Here is a 26,758-nt window from a genome sequence, read left to right on the forward strand (position 1 = left end):
TTTAAGAAATAAGCCTTTCTTGAGAGCTATGTGTAGTATGAGTTAATATATATCAAGCAAAAAAGAATGGCTAAGTTATAGTGGTTTTTATCTATGACAGCATGAAAGATAAAATATTATCATTTGATTATCTTATTATGCAGCATTGCCATACAGTTAAGCAGTGAGTAGACAGGGTAATAAGAAGGAGCAAGCAATAGGAAAGTGATCTAGGCTCTGGCCCCAAAGCTTAGTTGGTTAGTAACTTAGACAACTTTGGCATCTTGGGTTTTTTTCTGTCAGAAAATGGATCAGTTGGACTATTTTTAATGTCTAAGGTTCCTCTGCTAAAGATAGTCTACCTATTCACTTAGTTATGTGAATCTAATAAGAGTAACAGTATTGAAAATTAAAAATATATGAGTTTGAAAATTAAAAATATATGAGCTTAAAAGAGCTTTGTTAAAATTGTTGCCCTTTTTCTTCTTCTGGTTATTAAAGTCTATAATATATGGAAAAAGTCTTTTATAAGCCTAGTTCCTAACCCTTCAAGTCTAAAAAATACATGGTTGCTAGTAGTCTATGCCTATAGTAACTTCCTAACTTCATACCGTTGTATTTTTGACACTTTAAAAAGTTTCTAATTATTAACATATTAATATATATTCTAAATCAGATTTTTAAGTTGTGTAAACTAAAAATGTTTTGTTGTTTTAGATATTCAGCTTTACCATAGTGAAACATTGGAGCTTATGCTACGTAGATGGTCCAAGTTAGAGAAAGACTTTAAAACAAAGAATGGAAGATACGATATTAGTAAAATCCCTGACATATATGACTGTATAAAATATGATGTCCAGCATAATGGTTCCTTGAAATTAGAAAACACAATGGAATTATATAGGCTTTCGAAGGCATTAGCAGATATTGTTATCCCTCAGGTAAGTCATTCTTAAGAATCAATTTTCTTACAATATTAAATAAATACATACTTTTAAAATGTCTGTTGGTGGAAAAAAATGTAGTTGGTTTTCATGTCCTTGGAAAACCAGTAACTTTAAACAGGAAATTAGGTAATTATGAATTTATATTTTAAGCTTTTTATGGTTATATTGATCACATTATTTGATTTTCTAATAGTTTGATTACAGTGACATTTTTTAGTAGACTATATTTATTAGAGCAGTTTTATGTTCATAGCAAAATCAAACTGAAGGTACAAAGATTTCCCATATGCCCCCTGCCTCCATACATAGCGCATCCTCCCCCACATTATGATTATCCTCCACAAGAATGGTGCATTTTTTATAACTGATGAACCTACAATGACACATCACCCAGAGTCCATAGTCCATTAGGGTTCACTCTTGGTGTTGTACATATGGGTTTGGGCAAATTTATTGTGACATGTTTCTATCATCATAGTAGTATACAGAGTATTTTCAGTGCCATAAGAATGTAGTAATTTTTTTTTAATTTAAGAATTGATACTCTTAGTAATAATATGTGAACAAGCTAAAGAATGGAAAATAATAATTCCATATGGAATAAATAAATTAAGTATTTATTGAACACCTGTTCTGCATCTGCCATCTATATATGGAAATATTTGGGGAGTAAGACATAAAGATAGTTGCGGCCTTATATGAAATTTTTTGCAAATCTTTTTATGCAAAAGTATTTTGAAAATAATGTTTAGAGGTCAAGATATACATAGTTGTTCTTTTGGGGGACGTGGGTCTTTTCATTATAGGAGAATAAAAATAAAGGTGTAATAAGAATTCAAATAACTAAAATGCAATTAAACAGAATTGGATTGATAATAAAGGGGTAAGTGACAAAATATATTGAGATCAGGAATGTGTTAGAAGAATAAAGTTCCAGATGCCATTTTTGGACCTTTTTTCAACTCAGTAGAAGATTATTTGGATATTGTAAATAGGAGGTTGGAGTAGATCAGATATTCCAACTGTGGACTACATAAAGTTTGACAGCAGGAAAATGTTAAATATATGAAAAAGATAAAGATTGTGAAACAAGTTCAAAAAGCCTAACTTATGAATACCCATGTATAACAATGGTTAAAATAACTGTCCCTTTCCTAATATACATAGACAGTACAGGAAAACCTATAGATTTTGAAAAACTGAGAATTCAGACAGTTGTACAACTTACCTATAGGTATTTGTGTACATGTTAACAATTAGCTTGTTTCTTCAACATGAAAGAGAACTATATATTTGTTTGATCAGATATATAGTGTAGACAATTTTAGGTATATTGTATGAACCTGTGATTTTAAAAATTATTTTTAAAAGAGGATGAAAATATCTCAGACTTTACGAATATGTCTTTAGGTCTTACTTTAGGAAACATTTACTTAGGAAACAGGACTCATTCCCTCACAATTTCTTTCATTTACCAAATGAAAAAGGTAAGTTTTATTCTGTAAAAGACAAGTTTTATTTTGCATAATAAAATGTTTCAGTTTTGTAAGTATGCTTTTTAACAATTACCTGTGAATACGAGACTTTAAGATATTTATGGTGGCTATAAGCACTTTTCAAGGTGGGCTTTCAGTATATCTAAATTTATCACCTACTCAGAGGCTAAATAAATACACAATGCTTTGTCTAATGTTTAGCATAACCATGTCAGTGCCATTGCATTGCTTATTTAATCTCACCCCTCTACTGTTTCCATTATATATACTAAATATTTTACAACTGGGAATGAAAAATTAGTCTCTAAGAGTTGAGCCCAAAAGAAAACTCAAGTGTTAATGGTATTGTAGATGGTCATTTCTCCTCCTTACATGGTGTATGTATTTCAGGTGTATTGTTTATATAGTTGAAGACATTTCTCACCATGTCTGTGTAACTTAAATAGTTATAATAAATTTTTTTAAATACCAGAAGAAGCACCAAAGATTAGTATGTTACGAAGGAGTTGAATCATCATTTGTATCTATCAAAGTAATTCTTCGCTCAGCTGTTCTCAGTCTGTTACGGTAATTCTCTTTGCTGCAATTAGGTTAGATTTTCATGACGGTCTGAGAATTTATTTGAAGACAACTCTAAAATTATTTTTCTTGGAAAAGTTATTTTTGAAATAGTTTGACTCTTCAGATAAAATTATGCCCAAGTTTACATAAATCAGTTCTATTTTTGGTAAATTCATACTTTTAAAACAAGAAGGTCTTTTTATATGCTTCCCTGGTGTCCTGACATTGTTTTATAAATTGAGGAGAGGACAACTTTGGGTTTATCTCCGTAACTTTTTCGTATGACAATCTTTATTGTTAACAGAAACTTTGGGTTCTTTTTATTTTCAGATCGTTGTATCAGTTCAATAAATATTACCTTGCTTTGTTACTTTAGACCTCGTAAATACAAAAACTGTGGACAGAAGGCAGGTATTTTCAATCACCAAAAAAAACACTAGCAATTATAAACATATTTGCAGGAATTTATAATGAAAATGTGGTTTGTAGGAAAAAAATAAAATTTCGCGTACATAGTTCTCAAGCAAATAATATTTCAAGCTTCAAGATTTGACTCAGTCAAATAATACAAAGTTTTAACTTGTTTGGAATAATTTAATGCAGACTAACAGGGTATGACTATGAAAGAGAAATGTATATACATATATTCTGGTGTACTTCAAAATGATACTATGCCTTAAAAAATCAGTTTCTACTCTTACATTGATTGTTTAATTTTTACGTCTATGCTATGTGAATTCTGTAATTCCAATCATATCTAGGCTTACATGATGCGTATGGTCTGTTTTAGTTATTTTAACAGTTAAACTAGTTTTGATAGGTGTTTATGCTACAATAGAATCAAATTTTCACCTTTTAACCAGGCTTAATCCTCAGGAAATTGGGGCCCTGGTTTAAAAATGATGCTTTATAACTCTGATGGTATGGTGGTAAATAAAAACATTTAGAGACCATATTTGATATTAAAATTCTCTTAATTGAGATGACACATATTAATTGAAGTTTAAAGATGTTTTCTTTGGTTATCTGTAGATTATGAAATGCAGACAGTTCTTTATAGTAGCATTTCCCAAAGATAGTTCAATGACATTCTCAATGATATCATTATAGAAAGCCTTCAAGTCGCTTTAGCTGATATTTTAATCAGTTCTATTTGTGGCACAGATATTGTAACTACATATAAGAATTTGCATATCTAAAAATTATTTGGTCCTAGTTGATAGAGGCAGATGAGCAAAATATGTCACTGTTTTGAAGAGAGAGATTTCTTGATTATAAAAGTAATATATCTTTGTAATAAAACTAGAAAATACAAATAGAGCAAAAAAATTACTACAACATTACCAACAAAAGAAAAACATATCAATGTTTTGGAATATTTTTAAAGGCCTCTTTCCTTAAATTCATTTACATATAATTTTTTCCATAAATGCATATATATAGAAAATACATTCTTTATGAAAACTGAATCAGAAAAAGCATACTATTTTACAACCTAATTTTTTCCTTCATTTAGCATAAAGAACTTCTTTCCATGCCAATAAAGCTAATATGCATTATTATTCCCGATGGCTGAGTGGTGTGAATGTAAGAATAATTTATTTAATCAACTTGTATTTGGAAATCTAGACTTTTGAAATTTGTTTCACTCTCTTTACACGTCTTTCCATTCACTCAAGACCATTTCTGTAGCTCCAGAAATCTTTAATCAGTTTTTACCCAGACCAGCAGTGTGTGAAAATCCGTTTCCTCACACCTTGCTAATAACAAATTTTTAAAAAAGTACTTCCCTGATGATTTTGTAATTCCAACATTTTTCTTTCATTTACACGTAAATACACAGTTGCATATTCACTATATAGTCACCTACATTGGCAAGATTATTGAACCACCTTAGCTTTAGTTTAAGGTAAATCACCCCCAGGAAGTTCTGTTTTCATAGGTCTTTCATCTGTAATCAGTCAGCATTTTCTTTATTAGGCAGTTTTGAGATCTATTGTCTATACTGATGTTATTCCATGTGAATCTTTCTGGAGGTATCTGGTAGCAGAAAATAGCCTTTAAGTTGAGATATCCTAAAATGAACTTGGAGAGAGAAGGTATGTGTGTTTCTTCCCTCTTCCCTTTTCTCCCTCTCTTCCATTCTACCCCTACTTTTCTGCCTTCTTCCTTTCTCCTCTTCTACTGCTTTGAACTATAATTTTCATTGCAATTACTCTTAAAATTGCCATGTTTTCTGGACACTTCACATTGTGTTAATTCCTTACAAATCCAATTAACCCATAATGATTATGTCATTAAATTTGATAATTTCATGGAATCTTTGCTCACTACCAGTTAAAACTTTAAAAATATTGGCCAAAGGCTTTTGAAGAACGTGTTAGTCTTTTAAATCTTTGACATTTGGAAAAACAGAAATCTCAAGGTTTAATTTTTTTCATATATTTATTACATATTGTGCTTTAGTGTTTGTGTCCTTAATCCACCTTTCTTTTAGGGTTGTTTTTACATTTAAAACCTCTGATTTAGTGAATACTAGTCATAAAAATTACATTCACCCATTCATTCTCCTCCTTCAGAAATTACTGGCTTTTGTTCAGTTCCACCACAAAATCCTTCCAATTATACTTAATAGTTTGAAAATCATACATTTGCAGTTGCAAAAAATGCAAACTTGGAGTTATCCAACGTTCAAAAAAGGCTTGATAAAATATTTGTCTCTCACTAGACTTAATTTAGGAGTGTATTTTTTTAGAGTACTTTGTCATTATATCCTTTTTCTAATGTCAAGTATTTTTTGCTCAGGAATATGGTATAACTAAAGCTGAAAAACTGGAGATTGCCAAAGGCTACTGTACTCCTCTGGTTAGAAAAATTCGCTCAGACCTTCAGAGGACACAAGATGATGACACTGTAAATAAACTTCATCCTGTGTAAGAAACTGTACTGGTTATTTAAATCTCTAGGCATCTATTTCTGCATACTTCAAATTTAAATTACACTTTGATGATCCTATGAAGTCAGAAGTGTGTCACTGGCATACTGTGAAAATACTATTACCTAGATATTTGTATTAACTTCCAACCAAAGTTATTTTAGGCTCCAATTTAGAGAAAACTAAGGTGAGTGGGGAAAAGGGAATATAGGTCATCCTTCACATGGGATCATCAATGTGTACCCCATTTAGCAGCATTAATGTCTGTGATCATCTTTAGGTCTATAACCTCTGTCATTGCTACTAAAAGAGATAAAATAACCTATTTACAGTGTACTTGACTAATATTAAGTCTATTCTTTGACTACTCTCAGAGGTCCTAGTTAGTTATAGTTTGTGTCATGTTAGAAGAATATGTACTAACATAAATCCTCTATTGCGGTTGGAAGAATAATAGATTTTTATAATCTTTTACTTCTAGTGAAATTAAATTTAATTTTGGAAAATAATTTCAATATCTAGCGAGTTTTTGATTATGTGGTTATATTTGAACACTGTCTGCTTTTAATTTTAGGTATTCTAGAGGTGTTCTTTCTCCTGAACGTCATGTTCGTACTAGATTATATTTTACTAGTGAAAGTCATGTACATTCTTTGCTGTCTATTCTTCGCTATGGTGCCTTATGCAATGTAAGTAGAATAAGTTACATCAGTCTAACAAATATATTTAATTTTGTAATTAAATCACTGACTGCTATTTTTACTGTGAAATTTTAGTATTTCATCCTTAAGTGTTACTACTTAATGTCGTCTTTCAGGGGACTACTATATACCAAGCATTTTGCTAGATGTTAGGGATAAAGATGTTCTCTTCAGAGAAGATACATTCAAGCAAACAATAATATAAATTATTTTAGGTGATTTTATAGACTGATGGCAGTAAAGAGAAGCCTGATGAATTTGAGTCATTTAGGGGTCAGAATTGATGGGACTTGGTGTTTGGTTAGACGTTGTGCCACTTACCTACTATTATGTACTATCTACTGTTATCTACTATTATGTAATGACATACCAAGACTTAGTGGCTTAAAACAGCCGCAGTCATTTTATTTTTATCTCATACAGTTTAGAATGTTGACTAGGATCAGTTATGAAGTTTCACTTAGAGTCTCATGAGGTTGTGGTCAGACAGTGGCTGGGTCTCAATCTCAAGGGTTTTCTCTCATGTTTGGTGCTTCATGTTGGCTGTCTGCTGGGACCTCAGCTGCGGTTATCAACCAGAACGCCTACATCTGGCCTCTTCATGTGGCCTGCTTCCTCAAAATGTTGCACCTGAGTTCCAGGAGTGAGCTTCCTATGAGAGCAAGGTGCAAGTGCATGGCATTTTTATGACCTAACTTCTAAAACCATAGCATCACTTCTGCTGAGCTCTCTTGGTTGAGGCAATCACAGAGGTTCATCCAGGTTCAGAAGGAGAGGAAACAACCCACAGCACTAGATGGACTGAGTGTCTCTGTCATATTGTACGAAGACTATGTAGAATTGAATGCGTATGTCAGCCATCTTTGGAAAACACAAAATCTGCTACGGTGATACCCATTTGCCACAGTAATTCATATTCTTCCTGCACACAAAACTCACTTAACTTCTCCCTCAGTGCCACCCACTCCATTCAGTGCCATGCTGTAATAGGGTAATACTACTTGAAGTCCAGAATCTCATCTAACTCAGTCATCTCTAAACTAGCCAAAAGATAAGAATGTTTCTTTATTTTTCTGTGCGTATGAATATATGCACGTCTGTATAGAAAGTGATCTATAAAAGAAAATTCAATTTTGTTTTCTTATGTACTTTTAAAAGAAGGGCAATGAAATATGTAATGATAATTTGGTATATATCTGTTTCCTAATCAATCTTATTACTGGTCCTTGAGAGTAATTATTATCATAGTTATCCTAAGGCTGTTTCAAAGTTCTATTCCAATTAAAATTCCAAACCCATATGTTATTTCTTCTGGTTTTTTGTTTCTTCTTTGTCCCACTAAAGAATAGCAAAGTGACATCCTTGCATAAGTATGTGGATTAGTGGGGAAAAAAAATGACCCTTAATTAGCAAGGCAAAAGCTTGTATAAACAGTAGTGTTGATGGAATTGTTTGTGAGGAGGAGAGATACATCTCTTACATGGTCCTTTTTGACATATATAGAGGGTATAAAGAACATGAATAATATAGGAACTGATAGAAAGCCTGTGGTTGGAGAATAGCAGTAAGTATTGGATAAAATGACAGCAGATGGGTTGAAGAGCCAGTGCCTTGTATTCTAAGTGGATTGGGAAGCCATTGAAAAGTTTTAAGCAGGGAAGCGGGTGACTTTGGTTGTTGTGTGGACAGTAGATAGGTGAAAGTGGAAACTTGCACACATGCATGTGCACACACACATACACATGGAATGTGTAACGTCTAAAATAGAAATAAAATACATGCTGAATTTTAAAAAACATATAGTCAATGTGTGGTCTTATAATTTGCTTTTAAAACAAGATACATTCTGTACTAAAGTTCTTAATATTATATACTCTTAGTGTATACAAAAAGGAAATGTGCTTTTATATATTTGTAATGTAATTACATAGTATACAGCAAAGGAAATTTATCTGTGATGTACATATAATTTAAGTAGATCCTGTTAATTGTTGACTATAGACTTTGAGTAGTTTTGCCTTTTCAGATATAATTTTCTACTTTGAATGCTTGTAGTACATGTTCTCTAAGATCCTTTTCAGTTCTGATGCTCTATGATTACATGTTTAAAGACCAATGATTCTCAGAATGAAGATGGAGGAATGGTGAAGGAGATGGTAAGATCAATAGAATTTGCATATGCCTCCTTCTGCTGATTTTTGAATATCACTTCAGTGTAATAGGGATATTTATTGATAGGCTTATATCGCATACATGAACTATATATGATGGTGGGAAAAAATAGCATTCCTGTTATAGGATAGTATTCTGTGGTTATGAAACATGATACTATACTAGGTACTTTGGAACTGAACAAAGTTAAAAACTGTCTCTTACCCTCAGAATTCAGTAGTGTTTGTCATATTTCAAGAAATTCTTTATTTTTCATTTTGTATAAGCAGTTAAAAAAAGGTTACTACTAGAACTTCTAATATAAGTTGAATATCTCTTATCTGAAATGCTTGAGACCAGAAGTTTTTTGGAATTTAGAATTGTTTTTGGATTTTGGAATATTTGCACTGGTTTAGCATGCCTAATTTGAAAACCCAAAATTCTCCAATGAGTATTTCCTTCAAGTGTCATGTCAGTGCTCAAAAAGTTTTGAATTTTGGAGCGTTTTGGATTTTGAATTTTCAAGTTAGGGATACTCAAACTTGTAGAGAGTTTAGACATATTTTACCAAAACAAGCTTAAATAAGTTAGTAAGATTTTTAAATGTAGTGGAATTATTTTTAAAAATTGTGCATATAGTAAGTATTCACTTTATGTGGTATCACTAGGATTAAACAAGCTACCATAGTGACAATAAAGTGACTTTCAAGTAACAGTTTGAGAAAATGCTTACCACATGTATCTTTTGTTCAGGAATCAAAGGATGAACAGTGGAAAAGAGCTATGGATTATTTAAATGTTGTCAATGAGCTCAACTACATGACTCAGATTGTTATCATGCTTTATGAGGATCCTAATAAGGTAAACAGAGCTCTTGATTTGTGTTTTACCAGACATAAATAAAGAGCTTAAAGTTTCTCATTTTGAAAATGTTCTTTCATATTTCTTAGGATCTTTCCTCAGAGGAACGCTTTCATGTTGAATTACACTTTAGTCCAGGAGCCAAAGGTTGTGAAGAAGACAAAAATTTACCATCTGGCTACGGATATAGACCAGCTTCCAGAGAGGTAACGAAGGTGGAACTCTCAGTGCTTAGTTACTGTGGTTCTAGATTTTCATGAGGTTTCTATAAGAGATTTTTATAATGTACTATAAATAATTCTTATTTCAACTACTAAGTAGGAAAATGGCTTAAATTTTTTAAAGTGTGATTTGTATAGACAACACTTTTATGCATATTGGAATACTTAGGAATTTTATATTTTGTTTAGATTGTTTGAATTTTAAGGCCGTGTTTAGAATGGATAACCTTAAACCTTTAATTCACTGAAATTGACTTTTTTGGATATGGTACATGTGATGTGCAGTCCAGTTTTGTTGTCTTTGCTCTATGAATAACTAAGCCCCAGTATCATAGATTCAAGAGTTCATCTTTTTTCTGCTGCCTATAGTACTACACATGATACTGCAGACATGTATTGTACGTGTATTTTGATTGGTTGGTTTCTGAACTTTTAGTCTTACTTGATTACTCTGTTTGTTTCTCTCTCTACCAGTACCACAGTCTTAATTATTATAGCTTTATAATAAATATTGATATTGAGTACAGAATTCCTCCAGCCTTGTTGTTCTTAGAGATTATATTGAATATTTCATGTTTCATGCATTTTCATATAAATTTTATAATCATTTTATAATATCCTGAAAAGACTCTTTGAGATTTTGGTTGAGATTACCATTACTCTGCAGATCAATTTGGAAAAAAAATGATACTTTTTCAGTATTGGGTCTTCTAGTCTAAGGACTTGGTATATTTCTGAATTTATTTAACTATATATTTTTTGATAAAATCATGATTTTTTTCATTAAACATAATAGCAAAAACCACAATTACTTTTGCACCAAATAATTGTCTTATACCATCTTTGTCAGATTAATTCCTAGTTCCTTTATAGTTTTTTATGCTATCATAAATTTATTTATGATAAATTTAAATTTCTTTTATGATTTATTTAAATTTCATTTTTTGTTGTCATATTAAATTTTAACTCAGTTTTGTATAAAAATTTTATAAGTAGCAAATGTATAACTTAATATATACTGTTATTCATTCTAATAATTTACCCTTAGAGTCATTTGGATTTTTTATGTATAGGATCATAACATCATCTATGAATGATGAATAGATTTAGTGATAGTGGACATTCTTATCTTTGAGTGTTTTATTATTAACTGTAATGATCCCTTCAAGTTTTAGATATCCCTTATTTGATTTAAAAAGTACCTTTTTACTCTCTGTAACCCTTAATTTGATGAGGGTTTTTATGTACTCAGCTTATTTTATTTTGGCCAATATTATGTTTAGGAGATTCAGCAATGTAGTTGCATTTAGTTTTACTTTGTCCATTCTTACTGCTTTGAAATATGTGTTTTACTGTATTACTGTGGCCTAATATATGCATTGTCTTTTTTTTTTTTTTTTTCTGACACAGAGTCTGGCTGTCTCCCAGGCTGGAGTGCAGTGGCACGATCTCCGGTCACTGCAAGCTCCGCCTCCTGGGTTCACGCCATTCTCCTGCGTCAGCCTCCCGAGTTGCTGGGACTACAGGCACCCGTCAGCACGCCCGGCTAATTTTTTGTATTTTTAGTGGAAATGGGGTTTCACTGTGTTAGCCAGGATGGTCTCGATCTCCTGACCTCGTGATCTGCCCACCTCAGCCTCCCAAAGTGTTGGGATTACAGGCGTGAGCCACCGCTCCCGGCCTGCATTGTCTTACAGTTGGATATTTTAGTACAATTCATGGCACACGGTATACACTTAGTAAATGCTCAATGAGTCATTGAATGATAGTTACTTTTAATGCAGTTATCAGATTTATTAGAAATATTTGGAATATATTTAAATAGTCTAAAATTTATAAATACAAATGCTGTTTAGTTCGTGCTTAGGATGATGAGACTCCTATATAACAAAGCTCATCTCTATTATTTCTTTCTGTCATTTATTATTATTGTTTGTTTATTCTTGCACTTGATGAAATGTAATTAAACACTTTGTCTTATGTGGTTTTTTTAATTGCCATTTTACTGTTTAATTTCTCCATAGAGTGTATGTATTTTTGAACTCAGAGACTCTGCCTTTTCCCTCATAGTACACAGCATAATACTCAGCTGTTAGAAGAGTTCAGTTAATGTTCATTCATCTGAGTAAACAAACTTGTATATGTATTTCAAGTACCTCTACCAGTGGTAGTTGAATCTGTTCATCAGAAGATATTTCTTAAATCTGAATAGAAGTGTTTTATATTCTTTGCTCACAGAATGAAGGCAGGAGACCTTTTAAAACTGATAATGATGATGAACCACATACTTCTAAAAGAGATGAGGTTGATCGAGCTGTGATATTGTTTAAACCAATGGTATCAGAGCCAATTCATATACACAGGAAGTCTCCACTTCCAAGATCTAGGAAGATGGCTACAAATGATGTAAGTATATGTATCAGAACACATTTTTCATAAAATAAACTAACTATATTTTAATAAAGCAGAAAAGAAAATACAGCTTTAATTGTGGAGCTTGAGAAACCAGCAAATTTTTAAATGTTATTTAATCTATTTTTAAAATAAATTACAAAAAACATAGAGGCAGTTCAACAATAGATTAGTTTTAGAATGTTGAGCTTTACATATAGTTTTCATAAAAAAGAATGAAAATATAAAATAAGCTGTTTCTAGGAACTTGAAAAATGAATGCTTTTTTTTGTCTTGTTATATTAGGAATATTTACATTAGGTTAATCTTCAATAAAGACATTTTTTTAAAAGCCTGATTTAATGGATCAAGAATAATTTTAGTTAAAAGTAGAGAGCAGGCCGGGCACAGTGGCTTACGCCTGTAATCCCAGCACTTTGTGAGGCCGAGTCAGGTGGATCACGAGGTCAGGAGATTGAGACCATCCTGGCTAACATGGTGAAACGCCATCTCCACTAAATATACAAAAACTTAGCCTGGTGTGGTGGCGGCACCTGTAGTACCAGCTGCTCGGGAGGCTGAGGCAGGAGAATGATGTGAACCCAGGAGGCGGAGCTTGCAGTGAGCCGAGATCACGCCACTGCACTCCAGCCTGAGCAGCAGAGCAAGACTCCAAGACTCCATCTCAAAAAAAAAAAAAAAAGTAGACAGCATTTGCTGGAGATGCTTTAGCAATAACTGATTCAAGTGATACTATAGGTAAAGAAATGAAATTCCAAATTGTTTGCCTAATTGCAAAGTCTATGTAGGAATTTGAATATTTGATAATATAATTGAAAATTTTACCTTTATATTAAGATCTATAAATAGGCTAAAATAATTATTATGCTCTCTAATAGGAAAACATTTAAATAGTTAATAAAGTAACATTTAAGAGGAAAGTTGAACAGTTAGAATGAAGCTTGTTAAATAAAGCTTTAGCACCTGTATACATTTTTAATACTTTAAATAAGTTGTATTTGAGGTTATCTCTATTTTCCGCAGGATGATTCTCCCAACACTGATTGAGATCAGTGCTTATAACTGTTTTCTAAATGCTCTAGTAAAAGTGTAAAGGAAGAGGGGCCTGGCATAGTGGCTCGTACCTGTAAACTCAGCACTACGGGAGGCCGAGGTGGCTGGATCACCTGAGGTCAGGAGTTCGAGAGCAGCCTGACCAACATGGTGAAACCCTGTCTCTACTAAAAATATAAAAATTAGCTGGGCATGGTGGTGTGGGCCTGTAATCCCAACTACTCGGGAGGCTGAGACAGAAGAACCATTTGAACCTGTGAGGTGGAGGTTGCAGTGAGCCGAGATTGCCCCTGACTGCACTGCAGCCAGAGCGAGACTCTGTCTCAAAAAATAAATAAACAAACAAACATACATATATACACATATATATACATACATATATATATGTATGTGTAAAGGAAGAAATTAAGATATAACCATCAACTTTTAGAAAAAAAAATTATTTAAATATGCCAAGTCTGAAGAATTAGGTATAACATTTTTTAGCATTTGATAGGTGAGAATAAAAACAACAAAAAGAATTGTGCTCATTTCTACAGCCCCAAATTATGCAAATACATGTGTTTTATGATTCTCAAAGTTCAAAAGTATATGTGCTCCAGTTTGACAATTTTGTATAGGCAAAAATCTGTCCATAAAGTAGATCCTTATAACTTTATAATGGAAATTATATAGTCATTAAGGTTCCCTTGAATGTGATATTTTAATTACAAAAGAAGACGGTTATAAAAGAGGGTGTTTAACAATTATAGAATTTGGAATTATTTGTACTATTATAACTTAATGGAAAAAATGAAAAATCTGGGATTATGTTCAAGTATCCTTAGTTTCAGAAAATTTGGGACATAAGCTATGTTAATTAATATAACCTATACTACTATTTGTGTGAGTGCAGTGATTTTGATGTGTTATTGAATAAGCAATCTATAGTTAATCAAATTATTCAGAATTTCACCATTAAAGCCTCTCCTCTGCCCTCCAAAAAGCCTATATAACACTGAATACAGCAAAATGTATTGTAAATCTTCATTTTGCAACTTATCTATATTTATAAAACCTCTGACAAAAGCACTGTCCTCGTTAATCTTTAAAACGCAAAACACATTTATAAACCTTTTTCTCATAAATACTTAGTTGATTTCAAGAGATTATTTCTATGCCATGCTAAACTTTTACTTCCATAAGGTAAATTACTCAAGTAAAATCTTGAAGACTTTTTCCAGCGTCCATCATCTCCATGGATATCAGAAGTTTGTACTTCCAAAAGACACACAGAGAAAAAGACTGTTCTCTTCATTTTGTGCAAGTAGATTTTACTCTGTCCTCACTCTCTGAAACCTGAACATGCAAACATGTATAATGAGAATGTTTGCTGCATGTTTTGCCTACTAAATCTGTAAATAATCTCTGGAGGGGGCAAATAGATAGCTTGAAAGTATAAACAGGTGCAATTTGAGTCCATCTTATGATCTCTGAACTTTTTAAATATGTCAGGCAGACAGATTTAGTTTTCTAAGTTATGTATCTTGAAATCCCTTTGACCCTTTGCACAATTCTTTAGTGCCTTGGGTTGAAAAATTCACCCAAAATAGGACAAAATCTTTGAATATCTAAAATTAAGCAGAAAACCTTTATATTTTAAAAGTTGCTAAAAAAGAAACTTACTAAAATATTTCCAGTTTTAACAGGGAAGGGACAATTATGAAGCAGTATAAGTATTTTATGTCTTTTAATGTAATAAAATATTTCCATAATTGTTATCACATGCAATTAGATTTATTAGTCATTCCTATCAAATTCTCAAATAGTGAAATATTTGGCTCCCAAATTGCTGTTTAATAGTTTTTTTAAAAATTAATAAGCAAATACAAACAAACTGTATTTTTTTTTCTTTCTGATCATTTGGCTCTGTTGTATCTAACTTTGCATGCTCTGCTTTTTTTTTTTTTTTTTTTTTTTTTTTTTGCCCCCTTTCTCACTTCCAGGAAGAGAGCCCCCTGAGTGTGTCTAGCCCAGAGGGTACTGGTACCTGGCTGCATTATACCAGTGGTGTGGGTACTGGGCGTCGAAGACGCAGATCAGGGGAACAAATCACTTCTTCCCCTGTCTCCCCCAAATCATTGGCTTTCACATCCAGTATTTTTGGCTCATGGCAACAGGTTTTTAAACTTTACTTCATTAAACATTTTTCCTCCCTGCATTCAGAGCAACAAACAGCTGTCTTTGAGGACATCTAATCCCTTGTATTTCACATCAGAGTAAATCCTTCGGTTTTTTAATTTTGAGTTCATTTAAAAATATTATGATATCTGCCAATATTCGAGGGAAAGAAATCACTTCCATGGCATGTGTTTAGTATTTTTACTGAGAAGGTTCCAAATATCCAGGATTTTAAAAACAATCAATAAATGTTATTCTCCTGGAATTTTACCTTGTTAACAAAATTATTTAAAAATGAAAGAAATCTTTCTTTTTGACTTGTCTTTTAAAACTTTCAGAAACAAATTATGTAATTTGATTGTAAGAAAATGTATTAAGATTTTCTTCCATATTTGAAAAAATTAGATTCAATTTGGAATTTGCTGAGAATGTAAACATTTTTGAAAATACCAGAATTTATGTGGCCCAGTTTTAATTAGCAGAATATATCAAATATTGATAATTTTCTTCCTCATTATTCTATTATTTGGAAGTATCTAATTTAAGGAATACATACAGTCTGTTTTTCTTTGGACTGTATAATATTTTAATGTTCTCTTTAAGAGGGAACAATTGCATATGTGCCCATCAACAGTATGTGTCAAAATAAAATGACTTCAGAAGGACTTTCCGTGATGACATTTGGAAACTTAAAATATACATGATTTCTATTATGTTGGAAGGTCTACTGTCACACATGAGGTTTCTGATAATTTCAGCAATTTCCTTTTGGAAATATAATGCATTTGATTATAGGAAAAGGGATTATGGTATCCATTAAGGCTGTGAATATTTAAAGGTTACTCTGATAAAGCCCATGCATGGATCAATAATTGTATGGTGATCTCAAGAGTCTCTGTCTGCCCTTTCTTTTGTTTGTAGTTGTTTTTTCCCCCTTCAAATACAGGAGCTGTTTAAGAGTGGGCATTTGGCTTCTTTTAACAGTGAAATTATATCAATCTCTTAATTGCTTCTTTTCATCTGTCTTGTTTCATACATGATGTTTCATTCTGAATGCCTGCTTCGCACCACTTCATTGCAAGGACCTCATGAAATGGACTCCCTTCAAAAGGGGATCTTGCATGATCTTTCATGTTTTATGTATTTCTACTAATATTTATCATACAGCTTATTAACCTTTGTCTGTCTGGAACAGGCTGCATATGAAGTGTGGACTTCTTAATTTATTTTACTGTTTTACTTCATTTACTTTGGATTCCTTATGCAGGTTGTATCTGAAAATGCTAATTACCTGCGAACACCGAGAACTCTTGTGGAACAGAAGCAGAATCCTACTGTAGGTATGTGGTGTAAAGGAAATTGTGTTCCATACCCTTCTTAAACTCACTATTGTGCACACATGTAAAACTCTTTGGTGAAAGCATGACCAAATGCTATGCTGTAGTTTTTATTTGATGTGTACTAATTCAGAAATGTTGAGTTGTATAACTCAAAATATAGTTTTGATAAAATGAAGAAGAGATAGCATTCAGTTTTGTTGCATAACCCTTTTGAATGCCTGCAGTGATAACCACTTAGTTAACTTGCCAATGCTAGTTTTTAATCTTGTACTCTGTAAGTTAATTTATGAAGGAAATGTCATTTTCCCAGTTGATAAAGATGAAAAGATGCTATTGCATGCAGAAAGGAACTTTCCATTTTTCTGACTAAAAATATTTTTAAAGTATGGAATACTTCAAACCATATATGAATATATTAATTTTCCTTTGAGCAGCTCATAAGGAAAACCAAGCAAAACTAATGCACAGTGGCACTCTCAGTCTTTATTAACCTATAGAACATAATTGGTTCTTTGCTAACACTCAAAGCAACATTGGAAAAGACCTTTCTAAAGTCATTTGGTTTAAAGCTCATGGTTGATAAACTATGAGATAGTGGCATATTATTTTCTGTAAATAGTTGTCCTGATAGGTTTAATAAAGGCATAAACAGATCTCATTGTAAGTTTATGTATGTACTGTGATCTCTGTACTAAGTGTATGAACTGTGTTGATGCCTACATACTTGAGGATCTCTCTTTAGTTAATTTCATATAGCTTGTAATGATAGTTTTTAATATTCCCACAGTATATTTATAGAAATTTATATATTACTCCTTCTTATTGATGTATCATAGTATATTTGATAGAAATTTATTTAATCCTTCCCCAGTGATAAAAGTGTTATTTGGATGTAAAAACTTTTGCTACAAATTGAGCATCAGTTTATACTGACTGTTTTATTTGCTAGTAATGTTTTTCATTGGGGGTCTTATTAATTAAGATATTAAGTCATTTGTTAAGTAAAGTGATTTAGGCCTTGAATGACTGAAAAGAACCTGGTCTTCTCACAAATAAATAAATTTTGATATACTTTATTTCATAAGAAAGAGTAGTAATTCTTAATTCAGGGGCATCAGGAAAGATTTGTCGTTTATAAATATACATTAAAAATACTGATTTTATATGACTTAATTTGTGCTAGGAGAGGTTTTTGGGGTTTTTTTGTTTTTTTTTTTTTTAAATATGGCTTGCCCTTGGGAATTGATTAACAGAGTTCTTTCTTGTCCTAAGTTATTTTTATGGCAGTGTTTTTAATACTTTAGGATGTATATGTCTAATTATTGTATGGACATTTTTTTTTTTCTCAAAGATAACATTTTGTCCAATGTTAAATTACCCCATTTGTACCTATGATAAATGATAGTGGTGTTTAGAAGTATTGTATTAAAACTGACATCATTAGGAAATTACAAGAATATTGTGAGCCTGTTCAAGGCACTTCCAAAAGTTGCCTTATATGTGGTAAGAGCCATGTTAATTGCATGCTGCATGAATTCCCAATGTGAATGGAAGAACACCCGTTGTGTATGTATTTTCTCTAACTCCCATCAGGGTCTCACTGTGCGGGCCTGTTTAGCACCTCGGTGCTCGGGGGTTCTTCAAGCGCACCTAACCTACAGGATTATGCTCGTACTCATCGTAAAAAGCTGACCTCTTCTGGCTGCATAGATGGTATGTGCACACATGCACACACAGATTCATATCTACACCCAAGCACACACCCATGAGCAGTATTTCTCAAAGGCAAATCTAAGGCCACTGACTGATTCGAGTGAAATCCTGTCATCTTTTGCCTAAATGACTATCAGTGCTCTCTGTTACCTACAACTTGGATCCATGTTTCATCAGACAGTTAATTGTAGTTAGGTTTAGAGTACTTGTACAATAAGTTTGTTGAAATGCAAAATAGTATTGTGTGTATTCTTCTTTTAGATAATTTATAATCTCTATTATAAAGAACAAGTGTTTCTTTGATCTTTTAAACTGTTATTGTTAACACTTATTTTACTTATTGAGCTAATTAAAGTGAGTGGAATGTTTATAAGTAGAGGACAATATTATATTGGCAATATTTTTATAAAAATAAACACAGGATGAGAATATTTTAGGATCCCTAGCTGAAGGAGATCCTCTTAATGTTGTTAATATACCTTAAGTTTTAATATTCAGAATTTTTTGAGGCTCATGGAAGCGTGTCCCTTTTGTTAAGAGTAGTGGTTCTAGCTCTTTCAGGATCATCTTTATTTAAAACAGTTTCTCATTTATCAACACATTTATTTTAGACAGTAAAACATGGATTTACCAGAATTGCCAGCTCATCTTGCTTTTCTTTCTTTTGTATATTTCATTTGACACTTTTCCTCTGTCATCAAGCTAGTTAACTTCTTTTAACCAATATTTGCCTTATTACCTTCTGTCATTGTCCCTTCTGCATGCCACCTTTCTAACCTCATATATTTGTTTTTCCCTTCTTTCTTTTAAGTGTTCTTCTTTTTGTAGCTGTTACGAATTTCAGGTACCTGTTTTTCTCTTTCTTAGACGCCACACGCGGTTCTGCTGTTAAAAGGTTTTCTATCTCATTTGCTCGACACCCAACCAATGGTACGTTTTGCTTTTATTTTAAAAGATACTCCCCTGCTTCATCCCTTTTTTATTTTTATTTTATTTCAAAATGTGGGGTATACAGTATCATTCATTTCTTCATCCTTATTATCAATTGGCATACAATTCCAACTTGTTATTCACCCAAATTATTGATACTGTCTAGCTCCCTTTTCAGCTGTAATTTATATAGTAATTTAACATTACTCATCAAACTTTTAAATGACCACAATGATGATGAGTTTTAATGCTAAATTAACACCTGAAAATTTCTTCTAATTTCTCAGATGATCAGTCTACACAAATTTTTAAATTTCAATTAGTATTCTTTAATTTTTCTTAATTCTCAATAACTTTTTTCTTCCTAATTTTCTGATCATATGGTTGTTTTATTGAGATAGTTAAACAAATATACAGAGTCACCCATGTCAAATAGCCAAATAAGATGTGTCTTTGAAAAATTCTTGGGCACCTGGTGATGCATATTTCTCTGTATAACATCGTCTGTTCCTGGCTCTTTTCCTAAAGCAAAACCCTATTTGGTCTGGAGCACTCTGAAAACTTTGTCCAGCATTCACTTTGTTCTTGTGTAGCAATGTGGTTTGCTATTATCAAGCAACCAATTCCTTTTAGTACCGCTGCTTTTCTTAAAATTTAGAGGGCTCCTAATAAGAGGAAGATTAAGTTAAGATCTAGAAACCCAATTCTGTTAAATTCCATTTTTCAGGCTGAATAGGAAAGTTTTTCATGACCATTATTTGTAAAAGGAATTATTGCAGCATTATAACATCTAACATAGACCTTGATATTGTGGAGCAAGAGGGAATATTTACTGATCATTTTACAATAATTCAGGATCAAAGAATTTAAAAGAAAACTTACAGATTTTTGCTTGTTTTACACATGGAATGAAGATACTTTTATCCCTGGAACTCTTTTTCTTTTTAACTGCAAGTAAGTCTTTCAAAAACTCAAGTCAGATCTTTCAGAAACTTTTATGAAGCTAAAGGATTCAACACAAGTTTATGGTCATTCTCCCCGTTCTGGATCCTTTAACAACACGTCTAAATAACATTGCACTAATAATTCTTGAAGGTGGAATAAGAAGATCTCATCCTCAACAAGTAAAAATTTAGCCTTAAAGCTTACTTTCCCTTCATTGTAGCTGTTTAAATGCTACTTTTTGAAGAAAGTGATTCTTATTTGATACAGCTGCAGCTTCTAAAGAACCCGCATGCCTAAGAACCTCTTAGAAGAAACACAGAAGTCACAAGAAAAACAGAAGCCACAAAAATTCTAAGAAGAGACATTGCAGGTTTAAGACCATAGTTTTTGTACTGAATGCTATGTGTTTAAAACCAGTATTCGAGGTATTATTATCTAGGAGAATCTGTGTTTAACTGAAGGTTTTAAAAATTAAAAATATTTCTGTTAATTTTAATAGAAAATAGAGTAATTTTATATTCCTTTGGTTTAGGCTCTTTTTAAAAAAATGTGGATTTTCCGCACATATAAATGCATATGAGATGCATTCCTTTCAATTCTACAAATATTTATTTTGAGTTTTAAGGTTTCCTTTTTTCCTTTTTTAATACTGTGTTGTCTTATCTGTCTTACGAATTGTCATTTGACTCTTCCTTTTACTTTTTATTTCCCCTAACTTTCATGTTATTTCCATCTTTAACACATATCATGGACTTACCCCTCCCTTCATCTTTAGTTCAAGGAACATGGTGAAACAAGTACCTTCTGACAGTGCTTTACCTTATTTTCTGGGCCTCTGTGCAGAACACCTACACCTCTATAGGTGCTGGTCCGTTTCCTCTGTGGAATTTCTAGGCTCCAGTGGTATGTTTTTATAGCTTCTAAACATGTCAGCAGGGTGGCTTTTTAAATTGCTGCGCTAACCCTTTCATTGTGCATCAAAGGAAAAGTTTACTAAAGATAAGTGGAAAAAAATGTAGTCTAGAGGAACTTAATTATATTGTCATTTGCCTGTTATAAAATCTAGCAGGCAAATGAAATAAAATAATTGCTATAAAAGATATATAAACCTTGTGAGGAAAGAAGAAAAGATCTCATCGTTAAGTTTAGTGTAATGCAAAGAAAGGGTTTGCGCTCATTTGCATGAATCTTGTACTTCTAAAAAATGTAACAGTTGTGCAAGCCTAATTTCTTTAGTGCTTAATTTAGGTGCTTTAGCTGCTGTTATGGTATAGTTTTGTTTTTGTTTTTGTTTTCAAAGTATGTGTAATGTTCTGTCATGCTTTGGTTTGTACCTGAAAATCAGACATACCAGTTTTGCAAGTCCTTTGGTTATCTTCCTAGGAAGATTAGATTCTCTTTTAACCAAAGTTTCCTTATTCTAACTGAGAATTAGGCAGTTCTTGAGTCAATATTTCCTTCAATATTTAAATAAATCAAACATCAGTCAATTTAAAAATGAGCACACACCTATTGAAGCAAAGAGTCTTGCAGTCTGAGGTTAATTTTTACTTTTAATGATATTTGACTTGATAGAAAATTTTATTTGAGTATTGTAGGTATTTAACTGGGGGAAATTTGTTTGGATTTTTAGAAGAGTAGATGCAGAAAGACTCGTTATTTTTAACAGTATATGAAAGCAATTTTAAAAGCCATTCAGTTGAATAAAGTTTAAATAAACAGGCAATTTTCTTTTTTTTAAAAAGTGAATAACCTATATCCTATTTGTTTGAAAACATAAACTGTGTATTTAAGTGCTTTTGTTTCAGTGATGGTATTAATACATATTTGCATGGTTGTTTCATGAAATTTTTGTATTTCTGTGCCATTGTTAAAAATAGGATCATATTTGTATTTTGTATTGCTTTTAACTTGACCTAACTTTACACAGCCAGTGATTCCTAGTAATATAATTATGTGTTAATACAGTAAAGGTAGGTGAAATACGTTTTGGAATTTTTATTCCAGCATGAATGAATGAATGTTGTTTTGGGCTCATACTAGAGAGTGTCATTGGTCTTGGCACGCCTGGAAAAGTATCTAAAAAAATTATTCACAAGTAATTATATAATTTTTCAACAAGAACTTACTGTTAGCATCCTGGCATCAGGGATACATCATGTGGCATCAGCTTATTCACCCACTGAATAGACCTGACTTCAAAAAATAAAAACTGAAAACTTGTATTTCTTTGTTTTTTTTCCCTAGGTTTTTAAAGTATTATTCTTAGATTTTACCAATATAGAATGAAATTGTGTGCATGCTATACTACATGATTACATTTAAAAAGAAATCTTTGTCACATCTTGTTCCAGCTCCATATTGCATAGCATCTGGTGTCATGACTTCAGAGATATTGTGTGTTTGCATGTGATAGATTGAAAAGACCTAAACTGTCCAGTTCTAAGCAGTAGTCTTCCTTTTTAATTACTGATTTTTAAAATATCCATCTTTTATTTTTTGTTTTTGGTTTTTTTCTCTTCTAGGCTTTGAATTGTATTCCATGGTGCCATCTATTTGTCCTCTAGAAACTCTTCATAATGCCCTATCTTTAAAGCAAGTGGATGAATTTCTTGCTTCTATTGCTTCTCCATCATCTGATGTTCCACGGAAGACCCCTGAAATTTGTAGGAAATTTTTCTTTCATTGTTATTATTTAGTTGCTGGGCAACTACATACTATCCGAATATAACAGAAATTATGAAAACATAAAAGCAGGTAGTGGTAATGAGTAGAAGTTTAGGGGACAAAGGAGTATAAAGGGACATTATTAGGAATTCTTTGGTGTAATGTGAACTGTAGCTCTTTTTTTTACTCTCTGCCAAATTCTTTTTTTCTTACCAAAAAAAAAAAAAAGCAGTAGAAGTCAACAAAATATAGGGTTGTGGTCTTTTGTTAAAACTATGTTTGCTAGAAATCTCACATTCCTATTGTATATAATTTTATAGCAAAGTTTTTTAAAACTGCAAAATAACAGTCCGCATTAACCCATTCATACACACTCATCTCCTGACTACCTTTGGTAAGTAGAAAGAGCTTTTAACTAAAGACAGCAAATTAGGACAACAGTTTTTCAAATTGTGTATCTCAGAAAACATTCTGAAGAGATTAATTTGTGTGTTTGAAGGAAAGATGTTCGTGGTTAAATAAGTTTTAGAAACTATGTTATATCCCGCCTCCTGTTGGAGAGGTATAGCTGTATTAGCATATAAAAGGCTGACGTTCTTCTGTAAAGAAGGCTGTATAACCCAGATTTTCCAAAACTTATTTTTTAGAAAACATTTTTTTGGTAACACATTAAATATCATGTGGCACTATTCTGAGGGACATCATTTTGGGAAATGCTCAGGGCTTCCTTTTTAGGTGTGAGAAGTCAGCTGCCAGTTGTCGTTTTCAGCTCTGTAGGATTCCTCAGTACTTTGGAAATTCCAGTTTGGAAAGCATTAGTTTTGGGAGAGAGTGCTTTTTGCTTAGAGCTAAGAATCTTACTATTCTAGTCATATCTTAGAAAGTGACAAACTTTCTTTGTATATCATTCCTCTTTTTTTGAGTGCTGTAAATAAATTTTGCTCAAGAATAAAATGAGATATTAGAGCTCTCGGAATGAATGCCACTTTTATGTCTGACCATCACTCTCTTCTCTTTCATGGGCCACCACATTGTATAATTCTAGAGAGCTCTATTCTCTTTATATTCTGTCTAAATGATACCCCCTGCATTTATACAAAGTAGTGACCTTTCCCTTTTCTTCCGTTTTTGGTAGTAGAGGCCAGCTTTCAATCATTAACAGTAATAGAGATGTATATTGGTGAGTGTTCTAAAGTATTTCACTTTAGGGATGGTTTTAGGAAGTAGGTCTTAATTTAAAATTTTGCATATATATGTGTCCGATTCTTAGAACTGATAATACTCCAAATGAAATAACTTCTCCAAGTGGTAAAGGTCAGAGTCAGGAAAATGAAGGTGGTCATCTCCTTTTATATTTTCTATAACCTGATAGAATGGACAATGCTGTTACCTCAGAATACAGTAGAGAACCTGAATAAATTCTAGTTTACCCCTTCACCCTTAATGATGTTTCATTGCTTCCCTGGGGAAAGGATTTGAAATCTTAAAATAGAGATTAAAGAATTATTCTAATTAGTAAATAAGAATTTAGGGGTAGATATCAATACTATTTAGATTTTAGAAGACTTGCAGTGAATGATTTGAAGGTAATAAAAATAGTAAGGAGGTGTTTGTTATGAAAGGAGAATTTTAGTAGAATATTTACAAAAAGATAACATTTTAAGGTTTGTTTTGTGATACTTTTGATGGATTCATTTTTGTGGTTAGTGAATTCAATTCATCAGAGTATATTACTGAAGGATATTAATGAAGCAAAGGATATTAGATTCTTGTTCCGGTTGTGCTAATTTCTAATTAGCTCTTCTGTATATCATGGATACAAATTGTACCTCAGTCCCTCTAGCTCTCTTAAAATTTCATGCAATTAGTTACTAACAGAACTAAATGAGAAAGTAAATGTACTTAATGTGGCTCATAGAATTGGATAAACCTTAGAGATAATCTAGTTCATTGGTCTTCAAACTGTATTCCCAAGAGCCTGTGGAAATTTCATGAGGAAGAGAAAGATGCTGAATAGTTAGGACTTGTGTCTTTCATGGCTGCTTCAACCAGAGTATCTGCTTTGGCCTATTTAATTTAAGATTTCACTTAAGAACAGCTTTACCATTTAAAGAAAAAAATCACAGAAAGATACAGTTAAGGAAATCAATGAGTTAGTGGTCAAGCAAGACTAAAACCCAGGTCTTCTAAAGCCTCTATTTTTCTCATTATTTTTGAATAGCAAAGAAAATAGGGTGCCAGTTATGATGAAAGTATTTGAATCTTGCATTTTATAGAGTAACTATAGGAATAATATTTATTAAATCATAGGATATTTATATTATTTGCAATTAGTTCTCTGAGTTATCAAGCTGTAACTTGATATATGTATATCATCATATACATAGAATTATATTCATTTTGTGGTGTTTATATCAAGGGAAAAGGAACTGTTAATCATTCTCTGTCCTTCCAAGTTTTTTTTCTCACCTAAGGCAAAATAAATAAATATTAATACTAAAAGATAGCTTACAATGGGGAAGGGACAATATCAGGTTGGAGAAAAAGGAGTAGGTATATTAATTAGGATAAGTTAGTGATGGAAGTTCATAGAGTAGGGTAAAAATATGCAAACAGGAAAGGGCTAAGTAAATTTATATTGTTTTATGATATTTTAAGGACTTTTTATCACTTAGATTATTTTCATTAATAACTACTTTGAGCTCTCTCAGTTAAATGTATAATCATTCTTTGTAGGTGTCAACCAGCAAAGGCACATTTGCCATAACTAGCCCACATCTTGATTTTCAAAGGCACGCTGCATCTCCCCTTGTTTAGGGAATCTACAAGCTCATGCCAGTAGTGGATAAATAAATGAGTCAATATATTGGATACACTCCCAACTGCAGAATTGTCTGTTTCTCCCTTTAATTTGGCAGATTTTTGCTTTGTGTGTTTTGGAGCTCTGTTATATAATGCATATTTGATTATTGGTTCTTCCTAATATCCCCTACTTTGGCCTGTCCTTGCCTAGAGGATTCCATACTTAAGAATTATCCCTACTTCTCCTTTTCACACCTTTCAATTTCTCTGTCTTAGTTAGAAAGAGAACCGGAAAAACCCAACTTTAAAATTCACTCCCTCTTATTTAGTTAAATTTCAACTGGCTAATATAGGAAAATAGTGTCTTTTATTACTTATAACTTAATTAGTTTATTCCTAAATATGGTAGTTTAGTATACCATTATATTTGTAGATGAAACATCCCCAAATCTATAATTATTATTTTTTCTTAGAGAAAAACAGTTCAAGACTCTGTCTCTTTATTCCCCCCCGCCCCCGAGACAGAGTTTTGCTCTGTCGCCCAGGCTGGAGTGCAGTGGCACAATTATGGCACACTACAGCCTCAACCTTCCAGGGTCAAGCAGTCCTTCTGCCTCAGCCTCCCGAGTAGCTGGAACCACAGACCCAGCTAATTTTTAAATTTTCAATAGAAATGAGGCCTCCCTGTGTTGCCCAGGCTGGTCTTGAACTCCTGGGGTCAAGCGATCTTCCTGCCTTGGCCTAACTAAATTGTAAGTAATAAATAAATCAAATTATTTTTCTATATTAGCCAGTTGAAATTTATCCTCCCAGTCCCTGGCCAGGCATGGTGGTTTATGCCTGTAATTCTAGCATGAACTACCACACCTGGTGAGGGGATTACT

At 32.4% G+C, this 26,758-nt stretch overlaps 1 protein-coding gene across 31 annotated transcripts in view; it reads left to right on the forward strand.

Annotated features, from left to right (window-relative positions):
• PPIP5K2 (diphosphoinositol pentakisphosphate kinase 2) overlaps positions 1–26,758 on the forward strand; it is a 76,198-nt gene that overhangs the window by 40,823 nt on the left and 8,617 nt on the right. For 6 of the 31 annotated variants that reach the window (XM_031666346.1, XM_031666347.1, XM_031666359.1 and 3 more), the window contains 13 exons: positions 697–920; positions 5,789–5,916; positions 6,493–6,607; positions 8,731–8,775; positions 9,524–9,631; positions 9,721–9,837; positions 12,091–12,258; positions 15,303–15,476; positions 16,745–16,817; positions 18,411–18,530; positions 19,398–19,460; positions 21,249–21,308; positions 22,931–23,071. In XM_031666346.1, the coding sequence (XP_031522206.1) occupies positions 697–920; positions 5,789–5,916; positions 6,493–6,607; positions 8,731–8,775; positions 9,524–9,631; positions 9,721–9,837; positions 12,091–12,258; positions 15,303–15,476; positions 16,745–16,817; positions 18,411–18,530; positions 19,398–19,460; positions 21,249–21,308; positions 22,931–23,071 (1,536 nt within the window). Of the gene's footprint in view, positions 1–696; positions 921–5,788; positions 5,917–6,492; positions 6,608–8,730; positions 8,776–9,523; positions 9,632–9,720; positions 9,838–12,090; positions 12,259–14,502; positions 15,256–15,302; positions 15,477–16,744; positions 16,818–18,410; positions 18,531–19,397; positions 19,461–21,180; positions 21,309–22,930; positions 23,072–26,758 lie in introns of those variants that run through there. The other 25 variants (XM_031666351.1, XM_031666350.1, XM_031666354.1 and 22 more) reach the window with 21 other exon arrangements.

This window comes from Papio anubis, chromosome 5 (assembly GCF_008728515.1).
Source record: "Papio anubis isolate 15944 chromosome 5, Panubis1.0, whole genome shotgun sequence".
Lineage (NCBI taxonomy): Eukaryota > Metazoa > Chordata > Mammalia > Primates > Cercopithecidae > Papio > Papio anubis.